Source organism: Protopterus annectens, chromosome 4.part1 (assembly GCF_019279795.1).
Source record: "Protopterus annectens isolate FY-2018-M chromosome 4.part1, PAN1.0, whole genome shotgun sequence".
Taxonomy (NCBI): Eukaryota; Metazoa; Chordata; order Ceratodontiformes; family Protopteridae; genus Protopterus; species Protopterus annectens.
Genome location: NC_056734.1, coordinates 74,582,652 through 74,605,170, shown reverse-complemented (window position 1 = coordinate 74,605,170; position 22,519 = coordinate 74,582,652). Strand labels below are relative to the sequence as shown.

At 38.7% G+C, this 22,519-nt stretch overlaps 1 protein-coding gene across 1 annotated transcript in view; it reads left to right on the top strand.

Annotated features, from left to right (window-relative positions):
- The window catches only part of WDR49 (WD repeat domain 49), a 983,894-nt gene that overhangs the window by 288,992 nt on the left and 672,383 nt on the right, over positions 1–22,519 (top strand). The window contains exons 4-5 of the mRNA XM_044070738.1: positions 317–493; positions 11,330–11,504. Coding sequence (XP_043926673.1) covers positions 317–493; positions 11,330–11,504 — 352 coding nt within the window. The remainder of the gene's footprint in view (positions 1–316; positions 494–11,329; positions 11,505–22,519) is intronic.

Sequence of the window (22,519 nt, the reverse complement as noted above, 5' to 3'; positions counted from 1 at the left end):
ACCCTTTCTAACAGAGAAAATTACAGGTAAAACAACAAAATATAAATCAAAGTAAATCTTGTCTACAAGCAATCCCTTTCTTCCTACAAACAGTGAAAAACAGTGGTAAAAAATAAAACATAAATCAAAATAAATCTTCTCTAACCAGGCAGCTGCACAATCAATCACAAACTAACACAAGGTATGCTCTGGATTTAAGTGTTGATCAGTGGTATATAAATTACATTTCTGACTGCAGTGTGACTCTGTAATGTTTAAGCAGCGTCTATTTTTCAAACACTCCATGATTAAACCTGCTTTGCTGTTTTTGCTTCAGATTGCAGTTCTATTTACTAGCAAGGAAATTGGATTCTATGACCTAAACTCCAAGCATGAGTTTTCCTGCCAATACAGACTACAAGGCTTGGAAAATACCCCAATTTGTCTGGATTATTGGTATAACCCAGATGATGGCAATGAAGCTGTGCTTACTTTTGGAGATGTCTGTGGACAGGTAAGAACAGCTTTAAATTGATCTGCTCAGTAAAGCTTGATATACATATACTTAGTAAAACAACTAATTCTTCTTAGACACTTTGCCATTTGGCATCTTCGTTGTATGTTGCCATTTAAATCCAAATATACAAGCAAGACAGTATTTACTGTGCTGCAGTGAAACCTGGTTTCTTGTGTAGAATGGCATCACAATTTTTTTATATATTGCTGTACAGAGAGAATTCCGTTTTATACTCTATTGCTTTTATTGCTGCTCTCTATATTTTATTGTATTTCTGTTATTTGCTGTTTTCACTCTCTGTAGTTGCTGTGTTTATTGCTGTTTATCATTATTTTCTGTATTTGATTAAAATGAGTCCTTATGTGTCAGTCCGTTACCGTGGTTTAGAAACATTAAAGCTGACTAACTAACTGCAGAAATACATAAAATATTTCTTTACATTTTCTGCATTTTATATTATATTGCTAGCCTTTATTTTATTCCCAAATATGCTTTGCCCTCGTGATTAAACCACACCAACCATGGGTAAATCTTCAATATACCACACCCAGTCATTGGTTATTGCTATACTACATTCACTTCTGTGTTATGATTTTTTTACTTTGTAATGTTCAGTAAGTCTGGATATTTCTTTCTCTCTCTCTCTCTCTCTCTCTCTCTATATATATATATATGGTTCCCCTTCACAAGATTGAGTTACTGAAAACTCGAAATTCATAAGCTCGAGCCCAGAATCTTGAGTTGTCAGTAACTTGAAATTGTGAAGGGAAGAGAACCATGCAAAAAAAAAAACAAGTTTACTTACATGTATGCAGGGGGCCGAGTCCCCCTGCTTACATATATTAGCTCCATGGCCACACTATAGCGGAGGAACGGAAATTCTCCTGTTGTGCGCTTTTGCATACAGTGCAGAATGGGAGATTTCCCTCATCCCCGTTGTAGTGCAATCTCGGAGTTGGTATATTTAAGTAGGGGGTGTGGGGGGGTGCAGGGGGGCTTGCCTCCATGCAAAAACATTGTAAAGACATTAAAGTAAGGGGGGTATGGGGGCATAGCCCTCACATATTATAAACATTTTAAGCTATACACAGTGATACTTACAAGTGCAATAAATAACTGTTTCCAAAAGAGAATATATAACCAAGATATGTGGGTGGCTTCGCCCTCCCTTACTTTATATACTAACTCCAGGGTCGCACTACAGCGGGGAAAAGGCCATTTATGACTTTCAAAGAAATGAGTTTCAGTCAAGTGAGTTTTCATTTTCAGTCAAGTGAGTTTTCAATCAACCATAGTTGATCCACATATATATATTATATACAATTAAAGATGGAAAACTGGTATAGATGTATCATATTTCAGTTTAACTTTCTTTTCTGCTTCTTTACTGTACTATATGGTTTCTTCTTCCCCACAATCCCATACTTTTTTCTTTTGAGTTTTAATTACTTGTGGTGTTTGTTCCTTCTGGACCTTCTTCTTATTATGTCAGTGTTTCTTTATCAGTGTGTATTTTTTTTTTTGGGGGGGGGGGTTATTAGTAGAAAAACAGCTAATTTTTTAATTTAGTTTTTGCAACACAAAGCCTAATTGAAAAAAAAAACAGTAACTCAAAATAACAACAACAGTTTCAGAACTCTTTAGTAAATACCTCTATTAATAAATGACAAACTTTCAAAATACTTTTTCTCAAGCCATATACAAAACATTTACAAGAAAATAACAAGGTACACTTAATTACATTTTCATCAGCAACATCAACTAATGCTACTTAAAGTAACATCTCTGGCATTTAGCAGATGTTATAACTTACCTGTATTTATTAAAATGGCCTAAATGATGACCTTATATTTAAGTCCAGGCATGTTGAATCATCAAATAAAAACTGTCATCTTGCTTCCGTTTTTAAGAATTAATTTGAGTAGTTAACTGAAGGGGTTTTATTAATAACTGTAAAATCTGGAATTTAAGTGTTTGATTAGACTCTAGCTGATGTTGATATAATGCGTAACTGATCTACTTCTCTTATGTCTCTTAAATATACCATAATTTTGATATGAAGCATACTTTACATTTTGCCTACATACTCTCTCTCTCACACACACACACACACACACACACACACACACACACACACACACACACACACACACACACACTAGATCTACATATAGATATACACCACTCTTAATTCCTCACATTTTACAATTTTCATATGAGTTGTTAACAAATACATCTGATGTTGTCAATCTTCATTCCATCCTTGACAGATGGATTTGGTACCTACTCAGCCTTTACTGCAGCTCGGGCCAGCCAAAAACTCTCTCGCTTCACCTCTAACCAGAATCCCTCTCTCTCAATTACCCCAGAGCTCATTTGCTACTTTCTGAAATGGTCAAATTTAGCTGATACTCTTGAGCATTTTTGGGATTAGGTAAAATTTTTGTGTCTTTCTTTCAAATTTCCATTTCTTCATCTCCACCTCTCGTTACACTTTGTGTAATCCTTGTATCATCACTGATACTTTCTTTCTTCCTTTACAGTATTGTGTAATCCCCAACTATCATTGTTGATAGTTCCTTCTCTCTCTCTCACTCTCTCTCTCTTTCTGTCAGTAATCTTTCCCCTCCCTGTACATGTTTGTGTACTTCTTTAGTATCATCGTTGATAGTTGTCTCCTTTATTTGTTAAATTAAAAAAAAAAAAAAAAAAAAAATATATATATATATATATATATATATATATATATATATATATATGTGTGTGTGTGTGTGTGTGTGTGTGTTTGTGTATATTTCCCTTTGATTCTGTGAAGGTTTTCCTTGTTCTCTGTCATGGCTGAAAAGGGTAAGGCCCCTTCTGGTTTCAAAAAGTGCCAGAAGCGTGGTCATAAAATTCCTTTTTCCGACTTTCATTCTTTATGCATCTATTGTCTTGGCCCCTTCCATTTACAGGAAGATTGTACTATCTGCCACACCTTCAACCACAGGGCCTTAGTAGAGAGGTGCAACAAGTTCATTTTAAAACGACTCCTACCATCAGCCTTTGGAGAAGCCTTATCCTCTGCAGATAAAGCAAAGACACATATTTCTTCGCCTTCTTCTTCATTGTCTGTTAACAAAGCAAAAAAGAGAAAAAAAAGAAGTCATTTGGTTCCGAGCTTTCCGTCAGTTCTGAAGGTCAAAAAGCTGAAGACCTCGGTTCTGACAGTTCCCTCAGAATCAAAGGCTTCTGCTACTGAAATGCCGGCACCAACAACATCCGTTTTGGCACCAATTACAATTTTGAGTCCTTCCCACGGTGAAGGCCTCAACTCAAGAATTGTCTTTTATATCCCTAACTAATACTTTTGTGCCTAGAATGCCTTACTCTCCTTCAATAGATCCCTTTGCTGGGGAACTACCAGAAGTGTTTTTGCAGAGGCCTAAGTCTCCTTCCACTTCATTGGTCCACTTCAGCAAAGCCTTTCATAACTTGACACAGAGAGGCTGGTGAATAAGAGTTTGTGGGCTAGACGATTTTCAGGCCCACCTTCATCACCGATTCCTTCTGGTCTTGGTACCAAAACATCCTTTACTCTGTTGACTACTCCTCCTCTAACCTCCTCAGAGGTCTTAGAGTCCTCTGTTCCAGTTCTCCTGGCACCGACTGTGTCAGCTCTGGAGTTGTTTGCTTCTTTGGAGCCGGCAGTTACACTGAGCTCTTTGGTTATCTCTGAACCGGAGACCTCCTGGATCCATGGCTACCTAGTCGACACTGGCGAGCAGGTCTCAACTCCATGTTTTTCTGTGCTGTCCCTACCCCTTGGAGCTTTGTCTTGAGTTAGTTCTGCTCCGGCTTTGGTCTTGAGGGTTCGTTCTTCAGAGCAGGGAGTGACCCTGGTCCAGAGCTAGTCTTTCTCGGTTCCAGGCTCCCTTCCTTCTTCAGGGGGACTGACCTTTGAGGCTATGTAGAGGGCCCTTTCTCTAGTGGAGATTCAGTCAGTGCCTACCCCATTGGAACAGTCTCCCTCCTCTAACTCTATTATTCCACCTGCCTCTCCATTGGGACAGCGGATACTGAAGCCTCAGGTGACACAGCCACAGGTACTGTCATCCTCTGATACCTCCAAAGATTATCCCTCACAAAAAGAAGTGCAAGAGCAAGCACTTGGATTCCCCCCAGGAATCAGTCACTGAAGATACAGATTTTGATGAAGGGGAGTGGTCACCACGGTCACCCCCTGAAGATGTCTCCTTTGGAGAGATCCTGGAAATTCTAAAGCAGACAGGTGGCTAGAAGTCCCAAAACCCTTCCTGTGAGGAGTCTGTTTACCTGAATACATTCAGCATCAGCCCATCAACTTCTTGGTGGGTCTCTGCCTGTTGATGAGCTCATACAGTTGATTTCACAGCAGGCATGGAAGGCCCCTGACCCTGTCAAGCCCATCAAGAGACCAAACAAGATACTTTCCATACCAGCAGACAAACAGTTTTGAGCTAAGAGTCTTGCAGTTGATGCTAAAGTCATAGTGGCTTCCACTAAAAAGGAACTGGTTGAGGAGAGTTCCTCTGTCCATCCACCCAAGAGTGAGTCCCAGGCTATGGACAGATTTGGGAAGCAGGCCTAATCTTCATTGAGCTTCTCCATAAGGTCCTTGAACTTTTTGGCACATTTCATTAGACTCCAATGGGATCTGGTCAAGGAATTATCAGGCACCCTGGTGGGAGCTGTAGCTAAGGGAGTCCAAGAGAAAGTGGATTTCCAGTTAGCCACCCAGGAGTCTGTGTCCAATTTGTCCATGAGGCTGAAGGGGCATCTAGAGCAGCAGCTGTAGCTATTAGGAGACACACCTGTATGTGCCTTTGTGGTTTTATGGAACCATTCAAGTTGTCTTTCATCATGCTGCTTTAGACAGAACATCCTTGTTTGGCCTGAAAGTGAAAGAAACTTTGTCCAGGTGTGAAAAAGATGGTAAGACCCTTTCTGCTGTGGGTGTACATTTTTCTGCCCCCCCCCCCCCAAAGGTATTTTTCTAGGAACCAGAGGAGTGGTGAAAAGATGTGGTTTAAAAAATCCCAAGAGCCTTTCCAAGATACACATGGAAGGAGTTCCCCCATGGGCAGAGGTGGGAATGAAAATAAGAGACGCCATCCTTGCAGCAGAGGTGGTCCGCAAAACTAGGGCTTCAGGGATTCCTTCCCAGGGAAGCACTTTCAGTGGTCCTGAAGGAAGGCCTGATTGTCTTCCTCTCCAGACAGTCGGGGGACACTTATCTTTACACCTAAATGCCTGACTAGACATAACAGATTCCTGGGTGCAACATAGGTTATACCACTCCCTTTTCTCAACCTCCCCTTGTTTACAAGAAAATCCCCAATGTCCCACCCAGTCAGAGGGATGCAGCAGTACAAAAAAAAAGACTGCTGGACAAAAGAGTCATCCAACAAGTCCCACCAGACCAAGAAGTATCCAGAACTTACTCAAGATTCTTTTTAGTGCCACAAAAGACAGGGGACTGAAGACCAATTTTGGATCTCAGGGTACTGAACAAATCAGTTGGACAAACAAAGTTCCTGATGGTCATGGTGCAGTCTTTTCTTCCCTTTCTGAAAAAAGATGACTGGGTGTGCTCTATAGACCTTCATGATGCATATTACCAGATAAAGATGGACAAATGCTCCAGAAAATTCCTCCACTTCCAGCTAGGAGACAGTCACTACCAATTCAGAGTACAACCCTTTGGACTCACCACAGCCCCTAAGGTGTTCACCAAATGCATGGCAGAAGTAGCAGCTCACTTGAGATTACAAGGATTCCACATGCTTCCATATCTGGATGACTGGCTCATAACTGCTTTGACCAAGCATCAGTTGATAACAGCCAGGGACTACACCCTCAACATCTGTGCCCATCTGAGGATCATGGTAAATCTAGAAAAGTCATGTTTAACCCCAACACAAAACTTAGAATTCTTAGGGGCAGAACATCACCTGAGAATTGTGGTTCAGGTTCAAAAGTTAATCCAAAGAAAGAAGGTTCCAGCATGTTTAGTCTTACAAACTCTAGTGCCATTAGCCAGGTTACACATGTGAATTCTACAATGGTTACTAGCCTTCCAATTGTCCATACTTCATCACCCATTGTCACAACAAGTCCTGATCACCAACCATTGCAAAACAGATCTTCTTTGGTGGATACACTCCTATCAAGTTCTTCACAGTTTTCCCTTTGTTTTTCCGAAGCCCACGGCCATAGTTACCATGGATGCCTCCCAGATGGGGTGGGGGGGTCATTATCTGGGCAAGACGGTCCAAGGCAATTGGTCCCCAATAAAAGCCAACTTGCACATTAATGTTCTAGAGATAAGAGCAGTTCTTCTTGCATTGCAGGCTTTTCAGACAGGTCTTCCTTAGGGGACTATTGCAATTCAAATGGACAATATGTCAGTAGTTTGGTACATCAACAAGCAGGGAGGAACCATGTCTTAGCCCCTTTGTTGAGAAGCCCTCAGAGTCTGGCAGTGGACGACTTCCTCCAACCACTTTCTAATAGCAACGCACATACCGGGAAGTTCCAATGTGATTGCGGACATGCTGAGCAGATGCATTTTTCAGCCTCATGAGTGGTCTCTCAATCTAGAAGTGGAGAAAATGATATTTCATCTTTGGGGTCAGCCTTGCTGTGATCTGCTTGCATCTCCTCTAAATAACAAATGCAGCAACTACTTCTCCCTGATTCCCCCTCCAGGAAAGTCACCAAGAGATGCTCTCCTCCACAACTGGCCCCCTGGTCTCCTATATGACTTTCCTCTGATACCTCTAATTCCCAAAGTTTTACAGAAAGTACTTAGGCTAAAGGGCACAGTGATCCTCATTGCTCCTTTTTGGAATTGACAGGTTTGGTTCCCCTTTCTTTGACCTTATCTATCTCAACAACCCTTGATTCTGGATCCAGTGCCAGATCTCCTGTCCTATCCAGATGGTCTTGTTCACCCAAACATTTTGAACCTCAAGGTGACTGCATGGTTCCTCCAGTTACATTAATTGCCAGGTATCCAAATATTTCCTCCCCAGTATGCCACATTTATTATCGGCTCGCAAACCTTCCACTCGAAAGCTATACACCAGTAAGTGGAAGAAATCTACCATTTTTGCCCTTGAAAAGCAAACAGATCCCTTTTCAACTTCCATGGAACATGTTCTAGATTTTTAGCCACTATTTTTAACACTGGAGCTTCTCCTTCTACCATCAAAATACAGTTGACTGCTATCTCAAGTTTTCATAATGGATTAGATGAATGTTCTTTAGCCTTTCATAGACTAAATCATTCCTAAGAGGCACTCTCCTGTTAAAGCCCCTGTTTAAAGATCCAACCCCCCCCTTGGGACATGAACCTAGCTCTTCAGAGAATAATGCATTCTCCCTTCAAACCCTCTACGGAATGTGACCTGAAGTTTTTATCCTGGAAGATCACTCTTTTTGGTAGCCATTACCTCTGCCAGAAGGACTTCAGAGATCCAGGTCTTATCATCTGAACCTCCTTACCTTATTTTCCACAAGGATAGGATATCTTTGTGAACGAACCTGTTCTTTTTACCCAAGGTTGTATCGGAGACTAATAATAACCAGACGATTAATTTACTAGTTTTCTTCCCTAACCATTACAACAAAGGAGGGTACGCCTTGCATTTATTAGACGTCCATAGATGACTATGTTTCTATCTTCACAGACCACATAAGATAATTTACAATCTAATCAACTATTTGTTTCTTTCTCCAGTGCAAAGTTGGGCAAGACAGTCCACAAGATTACTCTCTCTAAATGGTTGAAAGACTGAATTTCATTCAATTATGATAAGAATAATTTAACCTTGACTAAACCAGTCAAAGCACATTCTAAAAGGTCTGTAGCCACTTCAGCTGTCTTGCAGTCCAGAGCTTCAATGGATCACATATGTGTAGCAGCTACTCCCCATACCTTTATTACCCATTACAAATTGGACTTGGTCTCTAGGGGACAATCATCCTTTGGCTTGATGGTGCTCAGGAATATCCTTCCATGACTCCACCAAAGATTCTAGGTAGCTGGGGACTCTGTCCCATCTATCAAGGATGGAATGAAGATTGGCAACATCAGATATCAGATAAAGCTGTTATGCACTCACCATAAAGTTCCATCTGAGATGTCTATCTTCATTCATCCTTCACTCCCCCCTCCTTCCCCCAGATTTTTGGTGGAGTGGATCAAACTCACTTTAACTATTATCTTGTCCAAGCACAGTAGATAAGGCTTCCACCTGGCTTACCTTACACATATTTGTATGTACAGTATATGTATATATGATTTACATGTTTCAATATCTTTTCTGCAAACTTGATCTGAGATAATTGAGAGAGAGGGATTCTTCGTAGAGGTGAAGCTCGAGAGTTTTTGAATGGTGTGAGCTGTAGTAGCGCCGATTTGGTTCTGATATTGGAACCAAACCTATCTGTCAAGGAAGAATGAAGATAGACAACACAGATGGAATGTTATGGTGAGTACATAAGGTCTTTTTTCCTTATATCAGGATTAGTAAATCACTTCTGTAACTTCCATATAATGAACGTATTGCAGCTCTGTGCTCTAAAGGTAGTGCAGCCTTGGGGCTGCCATGTTAAAGATGTACATGATGGCACACCTCCTTGCAGAAATTTTGTTTTAAATCTTGTACTTTTTTGTTATCATTTTCAGGACGCTGTTGATCTACAGTCTTGTATTTAATAATTATTGCATTCCTTCTGGGCTGTCTGTTTTACATTGTGCATTTTACCAGGATATAGTTTGGGCAGGGGAAAGTGAAACCATTTGACTGGAAGTGCTTCAGATTCCAAAGTGAACTATTTCTTAAAACAATCAAGCATTTAAGAGTGACTAGGATTTAGAAATGTTACCTCCAGTAGTAAGCCATTTTTACCACTTGCAGTAGCCTTTTTTGATTCTTAGACAGCCCTACTGCAGTGCTTACCTCAAAAAGGAGCAGTGGCTGCCTTTCTGGTCTACTGCAAATGCTAAAAAGGTGTTCCTTGAGAACTGTATATGGTAATTAGCCATGTGCCCGTCCCCAGGAAATACCTGCAGTAAGTACTTTATGTAACTGAGTGACTCAGAACTGCTCAGCTATATAAATCCTTACTTCCAGCCAGGGTAAAATTAACCTGGCAAAAGCTTGCATTCACCCATTACTTTCAATGGATGAGACTGAGTTAGAGGTAAGTGCCAGGGTGGTTAGCAGAAAGGTAGTTTTGGAGTGTGTGTGTGCATGTGTGCATGCACATGGCTGCTTGTGTGTGTATGTGTGTGTGTGTGTGTGTGTGTGTGTGTGTGTGTGTGTGTGTGTGTGTGTGTGTGTGTGTGTGCATCTACCTGTCTGCCTGGGTGGTTGTAGAAGGGGAATTTGTTAGTGGATAGGCAGAGTATGTGTGTGTGTGTGTGTGTGTGTGTGTGTGTATGTGTGTGTGTGTGTGTGTGTATGAATAGGTCCATGTATGCAATCAGGTGGGGGGAGTAATGTAAGGAGTGTGTGTGTGTGTGTGTGTGTGTGTGTGTGTGTGTGTGTGTGTGAGAGAGTGTGTTCGTGTGTGTGTGTGTGTGTGTGTGTGTGTGTGTGTGTGTGTGTGTGTGTATGCATGTATATATATATATATATATATATATATATATATATATGTGTGTGTGTGTGTGTGTGTGTGTGTGTGTGTGTGTGTGTGTGTGTGTGTGTGTGTGTGTGAGGGTAGAGACATCCATACCTCTCAGTTCCCACTAGGCTAAAGAACACTAGATGTAATACTGGGGGCCACTATATACCAAGGAAAATTTAAAAAATTACTAACATAATAGATTTTTGCAAGATGAAAAATATATAGGGGTGAACTTTAGACACCAGGGGCACTCTTTAATATTATCCTAATCTACTTAAAAAGTTAATAGATCTTTACATGAATTATGGGCACAAAGAAGTATGAAACTCTAATGTCTGGCATCATTGAATTGCTGTAATAGTCTCTGACATACGGGGGCCATGATCAAAAACTATGGATAAGTTATCAAGAGCACTAAATGACGACAGAGATTTGTTTTAAATGTTACTCAACTTGACTTAAAAAAAATTAATATTGCAACAGGATATTCATCCGGATGCATTTACTGAACTTTAAGAAGAACTAAATTCTGACTTTATTGAATGACTGTAATCATCCAAACTTTACAAGAAGCAGTGATGAACTGGGCTATTCTGTTTTGTGTGTGTGTGTGTGTGTGTGTGTGTGTGTGTGTGTGTGTGTGTGTGTGTGTGTGTGTGTGTTTAGATGTGTATGTATATGGGTGAATGAATGAAGGGGTGTCTATGCTAACATGATCCATCAACTGCCAGTGGTTATAATCCCAAGGTCGTCTGAAAAGGACCTCTTAGCACTTGCAGTATTCACAGAGTGATTCAGACACATGCAAATTAGATGATAATGAGACCTTTCCTCATTGGGGCTATTACAACTCAGAATCAATGGTTTCCACAATTGCACTAAAAAGCCCTTTTTGCTCATATTTTCCACTCATGACTGGGCCTGTTTCTGAATCCTGGCCAATGTTTTAGTCTGTAGAGATGCAAAATAGCATGGCATTTAATGCATATTCTGTGATTTGATTTACAGAAAAAATAAATATTACAAGTATGACTGGAGAAGGGCACAGAAAAAGGGGCAGTGACCCATATGTATTATATGAAGTAAAACTGATTAATATTTTTCTTGTCATTTACAACATGTAACAAAATAAATGTTTTGCTTTTACAGAAAAATATGTTATTTTGATTGCAGGTTCAGTCTATCTGCTTTACTGCAGCTCTGATTTCACTTTTTGAGAGACCAGCTAATTCCACAGGAGACCAGGAGTCAACTTTAACAATTACCTGGCAAGAATTATCTTGTGGACTTCACAAATGCTGCTATACAACAAAACACAAACTACATGATACGTTTTGGGTCAGACAAGGTACTATAAACAGAATCTGAACATAGAGTGATAAACTGTCTATCAATGCCAGTATTTAAAGATTAACCTTTGCCTTGATTTTAGCAGTTTGGACATAGTGTATTAATTGACACTGTATAGAATAAAACTGCAGGACAGACTTCATTGTCTGAGTGAAACCTCAGATGAAAGAAGGTGATTTTTTCAACTATATTCTGCCATGTAATAAGAAATTCTTACTCTCTGCATTCTGAGATACATAATTCTTTTGGATATTCTCTCTGTACAGTAGAGAGTCGATTATTCAAACTAATTGGGACCTAGGGTAGTTTGGATAATCAAACTGTTCGAATAATCATGCATACATTGAACCAGATAAAAAACTGCAAAAATCTTTTTTTTTTCTGAATGCTTTTCCACCATTCAGTGATTCCAGTGGACAATAAAGAAAGTTTTTCACACACGAGTGGGCTACAAGCTCAAAAAACACACACAAGTGAATACGTGTAACGTTTACATATTCAGACTTTATGATTTTTCCTACTCAAAAACCTTTGAAGGCTGGGTTCAGATAAATGACGTTTCTGATAATCGACATTCAGATAATCGACTCTCTACTGTAATATACTCAAGTTTTCCCAAGAACAAAACAACCACTTCATGAGCGCTTCTCCCTGCTATAAACTGATAAACGAAAACAAGTGTAGGGAGAGCACTAAAGCAGATTACAGTACCTCGCATAAACGATCCAAAATCCAGAAAGTTTTTTCAGAGTTTTTGTTTCGCTAGATAACAATAGCGACAATGTTCTTTCCAATCAATCCTTCCACACAGCAGTAAATCAGCAATAACAATCCACAGGCAGTCTTCACTTCACCAGGGATAGACCAAGCATAACTCCAGCATTATTTTCTGAACAAAAAGAGCTTTATTTGATAAATAGGCTAGCGCTTTCACCCGTAGGGCTTCCTCAGGCCAATAACATTTTCTTTATCAAATTCAATACCTTTATATACGCACTACTATCCAACTAGTACTGATGTCACATCCTGCCATTTAATTAATTAACTTGTACAATGCGTTATTACAATTCAGCTTCTTGCTAATATATCAATGTGATCAATACTATTTCAAGTGCTATGCATCAACATAAGCATAAATATAATAAAATGAATGTATTTAAAATTCTTAAAATTCCTAAAAATTCTTAAAAATGCTCTTTTATTTATTTATTTATATATAAAAACAATTTTTATATCTATAAAAAACTAAATTTAGATACATAATATTGTATACTTCATATAAAATAAGATAGAAATATTTACTTGCATATCCATCGATATTTTTAAATTCAAAATATTTAAAAAATATATATAGAATATATATATATATATATATATATATATATATATATATATATATATATATATACATATATAAATATATTGAAAAAAAAAAAAAAATATATATATATATATATATATATATATATATATATATACACAAAAACATATATATGCACAAAAGACACACATATGTATATAAAGATTATATGTACATATATGTCTCTTGTGTGTACACATATATTCCATATTTTATATTTTTTACATTTCACACCAGGGGGAAGCATACTTCATAACTTTTTACCCTTTAGTACCGGTCTGATAGGAATCCTATCATTTAATCCCGGTGAGCGATCAGCTCTTAGTCTAATAATCCATTTTGTTTCATTCTGCTCAGTTTTATTTGATACATCTCCTCGTCTAATTGTTACATAGTTATTCTGGATAACCATAAACTTAAATGTATGTTCCATAGAGGTATCCAGTATATGTTTTGATAACGCATTATTATGTGCTTTAATTCTAATATTATATAAGTGTTCTCTGATATGGTCCCTTAGTCCCCTATCTGTCTTACCTACATAAAATAGGTAGCAAGAGAGACGACATGGGCCGTATCACAAGTGGCTCATGCTGAAAATGTATAGCATTGCTGTGTGGCTGGATGTATAAATCTTGCTGTATCATCAATGGATGAGCAATATCTACATTTATAACATGGTTTTGTTGTTCCAGGGTGTCTTACATTTCCTGGTTGTGTGTTAATATCTGTACCATGAACAGCACACACACACACACACACACACACACACACACACACACACACACACACACACACACACACACACACACACACACACACACACACACACACACACACACACACACACACACACACACACACACACACACACACACACACACACACACACACTTGCCTTACTGACTTCCAAACTGGATATCGGTATTTATTCTGGGCTTCTGTATTTTTTGCAGTTTAAATTTTGCAATTAGTAGTTAATATATGATAATTATATATATATTGTGGTGTGAATGGCAGGAGAAATGGGGTAGGGGTTATCCTAAAGGAACAGTATGCCAAGAGTGTTTTGGAGGTGTCTGATAGAGTGATGTTTATGAAGCTTGCAATTGATGGTGTAATGATGAATGTTGTTAGTGCATATGCTCCACAAGTTGGGTGTGCAATGGATGAGAAAGAAAAAATTTGGAGTGAGTTGGATGAAGTGGTGGTGAGTGTACCCACGGGTGAGAGACTAGTGATTGGAGCGGACTTCAATGGGCATGTTGGTGAAGTGAAAAGAGGGGATGGGGAAATGATGGGTAGGCATGGTGTTAAGTAGAGGAATGCAGAAGGTCAGATGATTGTGGATTTTGCGAAAAGGATGTACATGGCTGTGGTGAATACATATTTTAAGAAGAGGGAGGAGCATATGTGACATACAAGAGTGGAGGAAGATGCACACAGGTGGATTATATCCTATGTAGGAGGGCCAGTCTGAAGGAGATTGGAGACTGTAAAGTGGTGACAGGGGAAAGTGTAGTTAAGCAACATAGAATGGTGGTCTGTAGGATGACATTGGTGATCAAGAAGAGGAGGAGTGTGAAAGCAGTGCCAAGGATTAAATGGTGGAAGCTAAAAAAGGGTGATTGTGAGGTGGAGCTCAGGAAAGAGTTAAGACAGGCACTGGGAGGCAGTGAAGAGTTACCTAATAGCTGGGTAAGTACAGCAGAGCTAGTAAGGGAGACTGCTAGAAAGGTGCTTGGTGTGACATCTGGACAGAGGAAGGAGGACAAGAAGACCTGGTGGTGGAATGAGGAAGTACAGGAGAGTATACAGATGAAGAGGCTGGCAAAGAAGAAGTGAGATTGTCAAAGAGATGAAGAAAGTAGACATGAGTATAAGGAGATGAGGCACGTGGCAAAGAGAGAGGTGGCAAAGGCTAAGGATAAGACATATGGACAGTTGTATGAGAGATTGGACACTAAAGAGGGAGAAAAGGACCTGTACCTATTGGCTAGACAGAGGGACAGAGTTGGGAAAGATGTGCAGCAGGTAAGGGTGATAAAGGATAGTGAGGGAAACGTACTCACAAGTGAGGAGAGTGTCTTGAGTAGATGGAAAGAGTACTTTGAAGGGCTGATAAATGAAGAGAATGAGAGAGAGAGAAGGTTGGATGATGTGGGGATAGTGAATCAGGAAAAGAAACAGATTAGTAAGGAGGAAGTAAGGACAGCTATGAAGAGGATGAAGAATTGAAAGGCTGTTGGCCCAGATGACATACCAGTGGAAGCATGGAGATGTTTAGGAGAAATGGCAGTGGAATTTTTAACCAGATTGTTTAATGAAATTTTGGAAAGTCAGAGGATGCCTGAGGAGTCGAGAAAAAGTGTTTTGGTACCTATCTTTAAGAATAAGGGTGATGTGCAGAGCTGCAGTAACTACAGAGGGATAAAACTGATCAGTCACAGCCTGAAGTTATGGGAAAGAGTAGTGGAAGCTAGGTTAAGAAGGGAGGTGATGATTAGTGATCAGCAGTATGGTTTCATGCCAGGAAAGAGCACTACAGATGCAATGTTTGCTCTGAGAGTGTTGTTGGAGAAATACAGAGAAGGTCAGAAGGAGTTACATTGTGTCTTTGTGGACTTAGAGAAAGCATATGACAGGGTGCCTAGAGAGGAGCTGTGGTATTGTATGAGGAAGTCGGGAGTGTCAGAAAAGTATGTAAGAGTGGATATGTACGAGGGTAGTGTGACATTGGTGAGGACTGGGGTGGGAGTGACAGATACGTTTAAGGTGGAGGTGGGATTACATCAAGGATCAGCTCTGAGCCCTTTCTTATTTGCAGTGGTGATGGACAGGTTGACAGATGAGATCAGACAGGAGGCCCTGTGGACTATGATGTTTGCAGATGACATTGTGATACGTAGTGAGAGATTGAGGAGACCCTGGAGAGGTGGAGATATGCTTTAGAGAGGAGAGGAATGAAGGTCAGCAGGGCTAAAACAGAGTATATGTGTGTAAATGAGAGGGAGGGTAGAGGAATGGTGAGGATGCAGGAAGTAGAGTTGGTAAAGGTGGATGAGTTTCAGTACTTGGGATCAACAGTTCAGAGTAATGGTGAGTGTGAAAGACAGGTGAAGAAGAGAGTACAGGCAGGGTGGAATGGGTGGAGAAGAGTGGCAGGAGTGATTTGTGACAGACGGGTACCAGTAAGAGTGAAAGGGAAGGTCTACAAGAGGGTATTGAGACCAGCTGTGTTATATGGGTTGGGGCATTGACAAAAGGCAGGAGTCAGAGCTGGATGTGGCAGAGCTAAAGATGTTAAGATTTGCACTTAGTGTGACTAGGATGGACAGGATTAGGAATCAGTATACTAAAAGGTCAGCTCAGGTTGGACAGTTTGGAGACAAAGCAAAAGAGGCGAGATTGCGTTGGTTTGGAAGGGTGCTGGGTATATTGGGAAAAAGATGCTAAGGATGGAGCTGCCAGGTAAGAGGAAAAGAGAAAGGCCTAAGATAAGGTTTATGGATGTGGTGAGAGAGGACATGCAGGTGGTTGGTGTGAAAGAGCATGATGCAGAGGACAGGAAGAATTGGAAACAGATGATCTGCTGTGGTGACCCCTAACAGGAACAGCAGAAAGAAGATGATGATATATTTTGTAGCATGGTTTAGTGCAAAATACTCTGCCCATTTTTACTATTTTACTCCTGTGCAGAGTTATTACTTTTTAATGGTGTAGAATTTAGGTATAACATTTTCAGTGTAGTCATTTAAGGGATCTTTTTATCAAAGTGTTGAGTGCTGTTGCATAATTCCGTCTGTAAATACCAATACTACACAACCTCTCAGTAGCAGCCCTTCACAAGCTATTAATGTTTTGAAGCAGTAGACATTTTAGAATTAGCCTAAAATTGCCATTGGATTACTTATTTTCTCAGCTCATATTGTGATTGCACACAGCAGCTTTATGAATAATACAATCATTGTTGCAAGAAATTGCATACATAATTTAGAACTAACCAGAAGCTGAACTGCAGACTTCTAGCCAGATATTTTCAAGTGCTGGACATCCATGGTAGTATGTATTGTAGTCCCAACTTCAGCAGTTAGGGAGTAGCCGGGCTATGAAACAGAAACTTGTACATTTCTTTATTTTCTTTTGGTTTCCAAGAACAGACAAGAGAGTCTGCACCAAGAAATGCTCCTTTGGCAGGCTGGAGAAGACAGAAAGAAGGCAAGAAAAATAAAGCTTATGCTTTATTCATTTGTTATTACTTAATTCACCTTTTTACTCTTTCTGATTATGTCTGGAAAAGAGATAGAAAGATTTTTTAAGTATTTTTGTTATAGTTGTATTTATATTATTTATGTAGTTATTCATTTAATTTGTTTACTGTGTGCTATGCATAGTTTCTTTCTTGATTTAAATGCAAGAAATGATTTGTATTGAACAAGTAATGCAAAAGCTCAGTTTAAAAGATTCTTCTCATATTTAAATACACTGAGACTCAAATCTACAAGCAGTTGCTTTCCAGCCTGCATAACTGAGCACTGGCAGATAAATGAGGTCTGATAAGGAGACATACATATCAGTAGCACACTGCTTCATAAACATGTACACTGGTTTCCAAGTAGCATGGTCTCAGCAATATTCACAAGAGTAATATTTGCTTTTTGCATTCCTGCATGACCAAGCCAGATGGCTCCTCTACAGCATCCAATTATCTCATTTGTTCTGCTGTCATGGTAGCCAGGGATTCCCCAGGTAGATGAGAGGCCTACAATCAATTTGATCCTGCCCAGGAATCCCCAATGAGCTCAGACGTGCTGTGAGATTCAGGTTAAAGGAAGTGGGCCAGCCTTGATAGTCCTGTGGAATGGCCTATCCTTTCTTTGGTGGAGAAATGTCCCTCTTTCACAGTTTTTCTTCTGAGTTCTGCTATAGTTTCCCTCTGAGGGTTCCCCTCAGCTCATATTGTGATTGCACATGGCAGTGTAGGCTCGATAGGCCCAGGCCCCACAGTGTAGACACCCTAGTGGTCCTGCAAGGAGTAACTCATGTGGTGAGCAAAAGCCACCTCTCTCCATTCAGGCAGTATACACTCCCCCTCACCCCCATTGACAATTACTTAAGGATCCTGAGTTGCTATTCAAACTTGGGTAACTGCTATGAAGTCAGGGCTTTATACCCCCACATCACAGAGCAGCTACAGAAGTGATCATTTTGGTGGCAAGAACTCAAAGATGCTTATGTGAGATTTATAAATATGATATTGTTTTCTGAAACAAAATGTACCAGAAATGTGAGATGCACATAAGTCTAGCTAAAACCTGTAGCAATAAACTGAAATATGTGATTTAAATTGCAATGTGTATGTTTTTCAGTGGTATAGAATGATTTGTAAGGGTATCACCACTTTCTACGAATTGAAAAAAAAGAAAAGAAGTTATAATGTCAAGCCAATAGAAGTTATAATCGCAAGCCTTCTGCTGAGAACCATAGAAGTTATATAAAAGTGGTGAAAATATAATTGCTCTGTCATGTACTTATAGGATCTGGGATATTTCCCACGTCAAGAAGCTTCTTCAAAGAGACAGCTGAGAGAAGGCAAGTGAATCGGCACTGATATGCAAATGTGGAAATTTGATTGGTTATGTCTGTCTTTTTTATATGAAAAAGGTATAAAACACCACTTTACAGATGGAACAGCTGAGAAGGAATGCTGACTGGAGTTTGTGGTTTTGTTCTCAGCACTTGCCTTTCTCCAGACTTTCCAAGGTTGCTACACACTAACAAGTTAACTTCAGCTCTCCCAGTGGGGGGGGGGGGGGGAGACTGGAAGACAAGGGCCAGTAACTGTCACTTTTAGCAAATTCAGTTACTGACTAGTAAGTACTCTGCCTGGACACCAGCAAAGAAGAAACTAAGGCAGCATGAAAGAAAATCAACTAGAAAATATGAGGAGAAAGCACAGTGACTGGAAGAATCCTGCAGCTGTTCAGCAAAAAGCAGTTCAACCTTCAGCTTTGGTGCAAGACATGACTTTCAGTAATCTAGAGGATAAAAAGTCAAATGTGCTCAGAACTGATTAAAATAAATGAGATATATTAACTCATATAATGAAAGGCTGAAAAATGGAAGAATCTGTAAACAAATATTCAAATGAGCTGACTAAACTGCAAAAATCAAATGAAGAAAAGGCTGGCTGAGTATGAGACTGTTCAAGAAGAGCTGTTTCAAAAAATGTTAAATTAGAGGACAGAGCACATAGAGAAAATCTGAAATTTTATTCCATATCAGAGAAACTAGAAGGAGCAGACTGTTAATGTTATGAAAGCACAAATAAGCAACTGGACTGGTGTTCCATAGTAGGAATTGTTAATTGAAAGAGCACACCTTGTGTATGCTCCAAATATGGGCATGAAAAAGCAGTCAAGAACTGTATTAGTAAAGATGCAAACCTACCAGCAGAAAGAGTTGATCCTGACAAAACTGTGATATAAAGGGTAAAGTTTAAAAGTTGGAGACAAGAGTCTGTTTGTGGAAAATGATCTTTCACTGTACACCATGCAGGAGAGAAACAAATTTATTCCAGCGATCATGGCATGTAGGTGTGAGATTCAAACTGCTTTATCCAGCTGTCTTCAGAATATTTTTCCTATAGGATGAAACTCACTTTTTGATGCAAAACAGGCTATGGAGGAAATATAAATTTTGTCCACCAAAAAGTGAGTCATCAAGCAGAAGGAGACTCTAATTCTTAGTCTTCTGATAATAAAGCACATGGAGAGACTTTGCCAGTGAAACCTTTTCCATTGTTCCAAAGGAGAATTATTGAGAGACAGAGAAAAACTCAGGAGATGACTAGAAGAATGAGTAGTACCTTTAACTGAACCGTAATCTGGAGTTGGGAGATGGAGATGAACAGGAATAAGACCAGCAAAGCATCAATAACATTTTGAAATACTGCAGTATAAGAAAAAGTGGAAAGAGTGGACTTTTATTGACTTTGGTAAATTTGTGGGAACCGAAAGGCATTTGTCTCACTTCCAAGTCATTAATGCTTGGAAGGACACTGAGGGGAGGAGAAGAGGAAGGAAAAAGGTAAGTGTAAGTAAAACAATTTCTGTTCTTTGAAACTTTTCATGATATGGATTGCATGTTTTATAGTAAAGTATCAACAGATGCCTTTTTTTTCTTTCTTTCTTCTTTTTTAGTATTAAGAAATGTAAGCATTACAAAGCAAAAAGAAAAAAAGGGTAGACAAAATCATGCTTGCAAAAAGAGAAAAGGCTAGACAAAAGCATGTTTAAGTTAATAGACTGTCATATTGGATTGTTAAGGCGGGGATGGGATGCAAAATTACACAGATCATAATATAAGTAGATATGATATGTTTTCTCTCACTTCTGCATAGGTGAGTAGCTGGATTAAGACCCTTGGCTTAATCTAATAACAAATTTTAAGTGGAAACAAATAAATAAGAAAACACAATATATAATGAAAAGTTTTCCTTTAGCAGTAAGTGTTTCAGCTGGTCTTTGGAAGCCTGCAGCTGAGGACTATATTTTTCCCTCCCCCATGGAGACAAGCTGATAGAGCAATACAAAGGAAGAACGCTGGTTTCCTCAAGGCTAAAAGTTAATGTTTTCTGAAAGCATGCAAGTTGTTTTTCATATCAAGGAAGGGAATAAAGACAAAAGAGAACAGGCACCAATTAGTGAAAGTAGAAGCACAGGTAATAACATGCATCTTAGCATGGTTAACATTGATTTTAGTTTAACTGAGGCCTGTGTTTGCAGCCCTCTATTTGGGACAATTGTTTCTACTAGAAGAGTTAAACTTCAGTATTAGAAGAAGTACAGAAGTACATATTTTTGTACATTTGTAGTAAGTTAATAGGTTATGCAGTGTATTGGATGTTTGTGTATTTTTGTTTGAGGGTTTTCATTAAAACAAAATGTCTTATAAAATGTGACATATGTTCCAACACTGATAAGAGAAAAAAATTATAAAGGATTTACCTGACAAACACAAACACTGGAAATAGATATTTTAAAAGCTGTTATATATGATACATGGGAATAATGACTTTTATCATTATGGCAACACCTTCCATATTATCTTGGAATATAAATGGTCTCACAGGTATAGACCAAAATGAAAGAATATTTAATTATATTAAGAAATGCAGAATGCAAATAACAATGCTAAAGGAAACACATTTGGAATTAACTGAGCACGTGGAAAAGAGGAGTATGTATATTAATTGCTAGAGGAGGTCCACTAGTGATAGAAGAGAAAAAAAAAAGGATAATGGCAGATTTGTGGTAGTAAGCGCCTACTGGAAGGGGTAAGGATTATGCTGGCATGTATTTATATTCCACCTAAAACTGCTATTATGGAGAATAAAAAAATGGGAGAAATTATTAGCTTTCAGTGGGGAACATTACTTATAGGTGGGGACTGGAATTTGATTTTTAACAATAAGGATGTATCTGGAGGGCCTAGAAGGGAAAATGTAATAAAAAAGGGTATATTTCTGAAGGAATTTATGAACATTTGGTATGGAAGATATGAATTAAGCAGTAGGAACTCAGAGAGAATTTACATATTATTCTTCAAGTTACAATAACTGGGCTAGATTAGACAGAAATTATACTTCACAGGAACATGTGTATTTAACTGAGAACTTTGATACACATCCAATAACCATTTCAGATAATGCAAAAATAATTACTAACATAAAAATGCAGGGTAATGAATTACAGATTTGACATAGGCACTTCTCCTCTTAAGAAGACAGAAATTTAAGGATTGCATAGTGAAAATTATTTAGGCATTATTAGGGAAGATAGAAAGTACTCCAGAATTTATAACTACTGTGTGGGATAAATTAATGTGGAATTTAAAAATAGGATAGAAATAAAAGAAAAATAGATATGGTTAAGAACTAACAAGAATTATTTAGAGGGGCTGACACAGGTTAAATTATTACAGAATAAGGGGAATCTCACAGAACAAAAAGAGGTGCAACTGCAGAGAGCTAAAGAGGAAATAAGAGAGCACCTATATAATATACATGGGTTTAGAGAGATTTCTATTAAGAAACTATTTTTTGATAATAACTCCAAAGCATAAAAACTTTTGCCACAATGATTTAGACAACATAATACAGAAAGGATTGCTGCCAAACTTAGGGAACCTATAACAAGTAAAATTACCAGAGATCCTGTAGAGGTATTAGAGATATTTCGGGTAATTTTATGAAAGTTCGTATAAAGCAGAGAAGTGGGGTAATCAAGAAAAAGCATAAATGGAAATATTTATCGAAGACTTAAATATACCAAGGCTAGAGGTAGATGAGGCTTAGCAATTAACAGTTATGATATGAGGAGATGAGATAAAAATAGTGAAGTATAACCAATCTGCAGGAAAGTCTCCAGGAATAGATGGTATTTTGGTGGAAATTTTGAAGCTAGGAAGGAAGAAAGTGCTAATGACCTGTAAAGGTTTATTTAACAGTGTAATACCTAAATATGGTAAAGACCCAACCAATCCAGATTCATATAGGTCCATTTCATTTTAAACCATGGTTGTAAAGTGTTTATGTCTATAATGGCTAAAAGAATGGCAAAGGTGTTGCCAAAATTGATAAATATAGATCA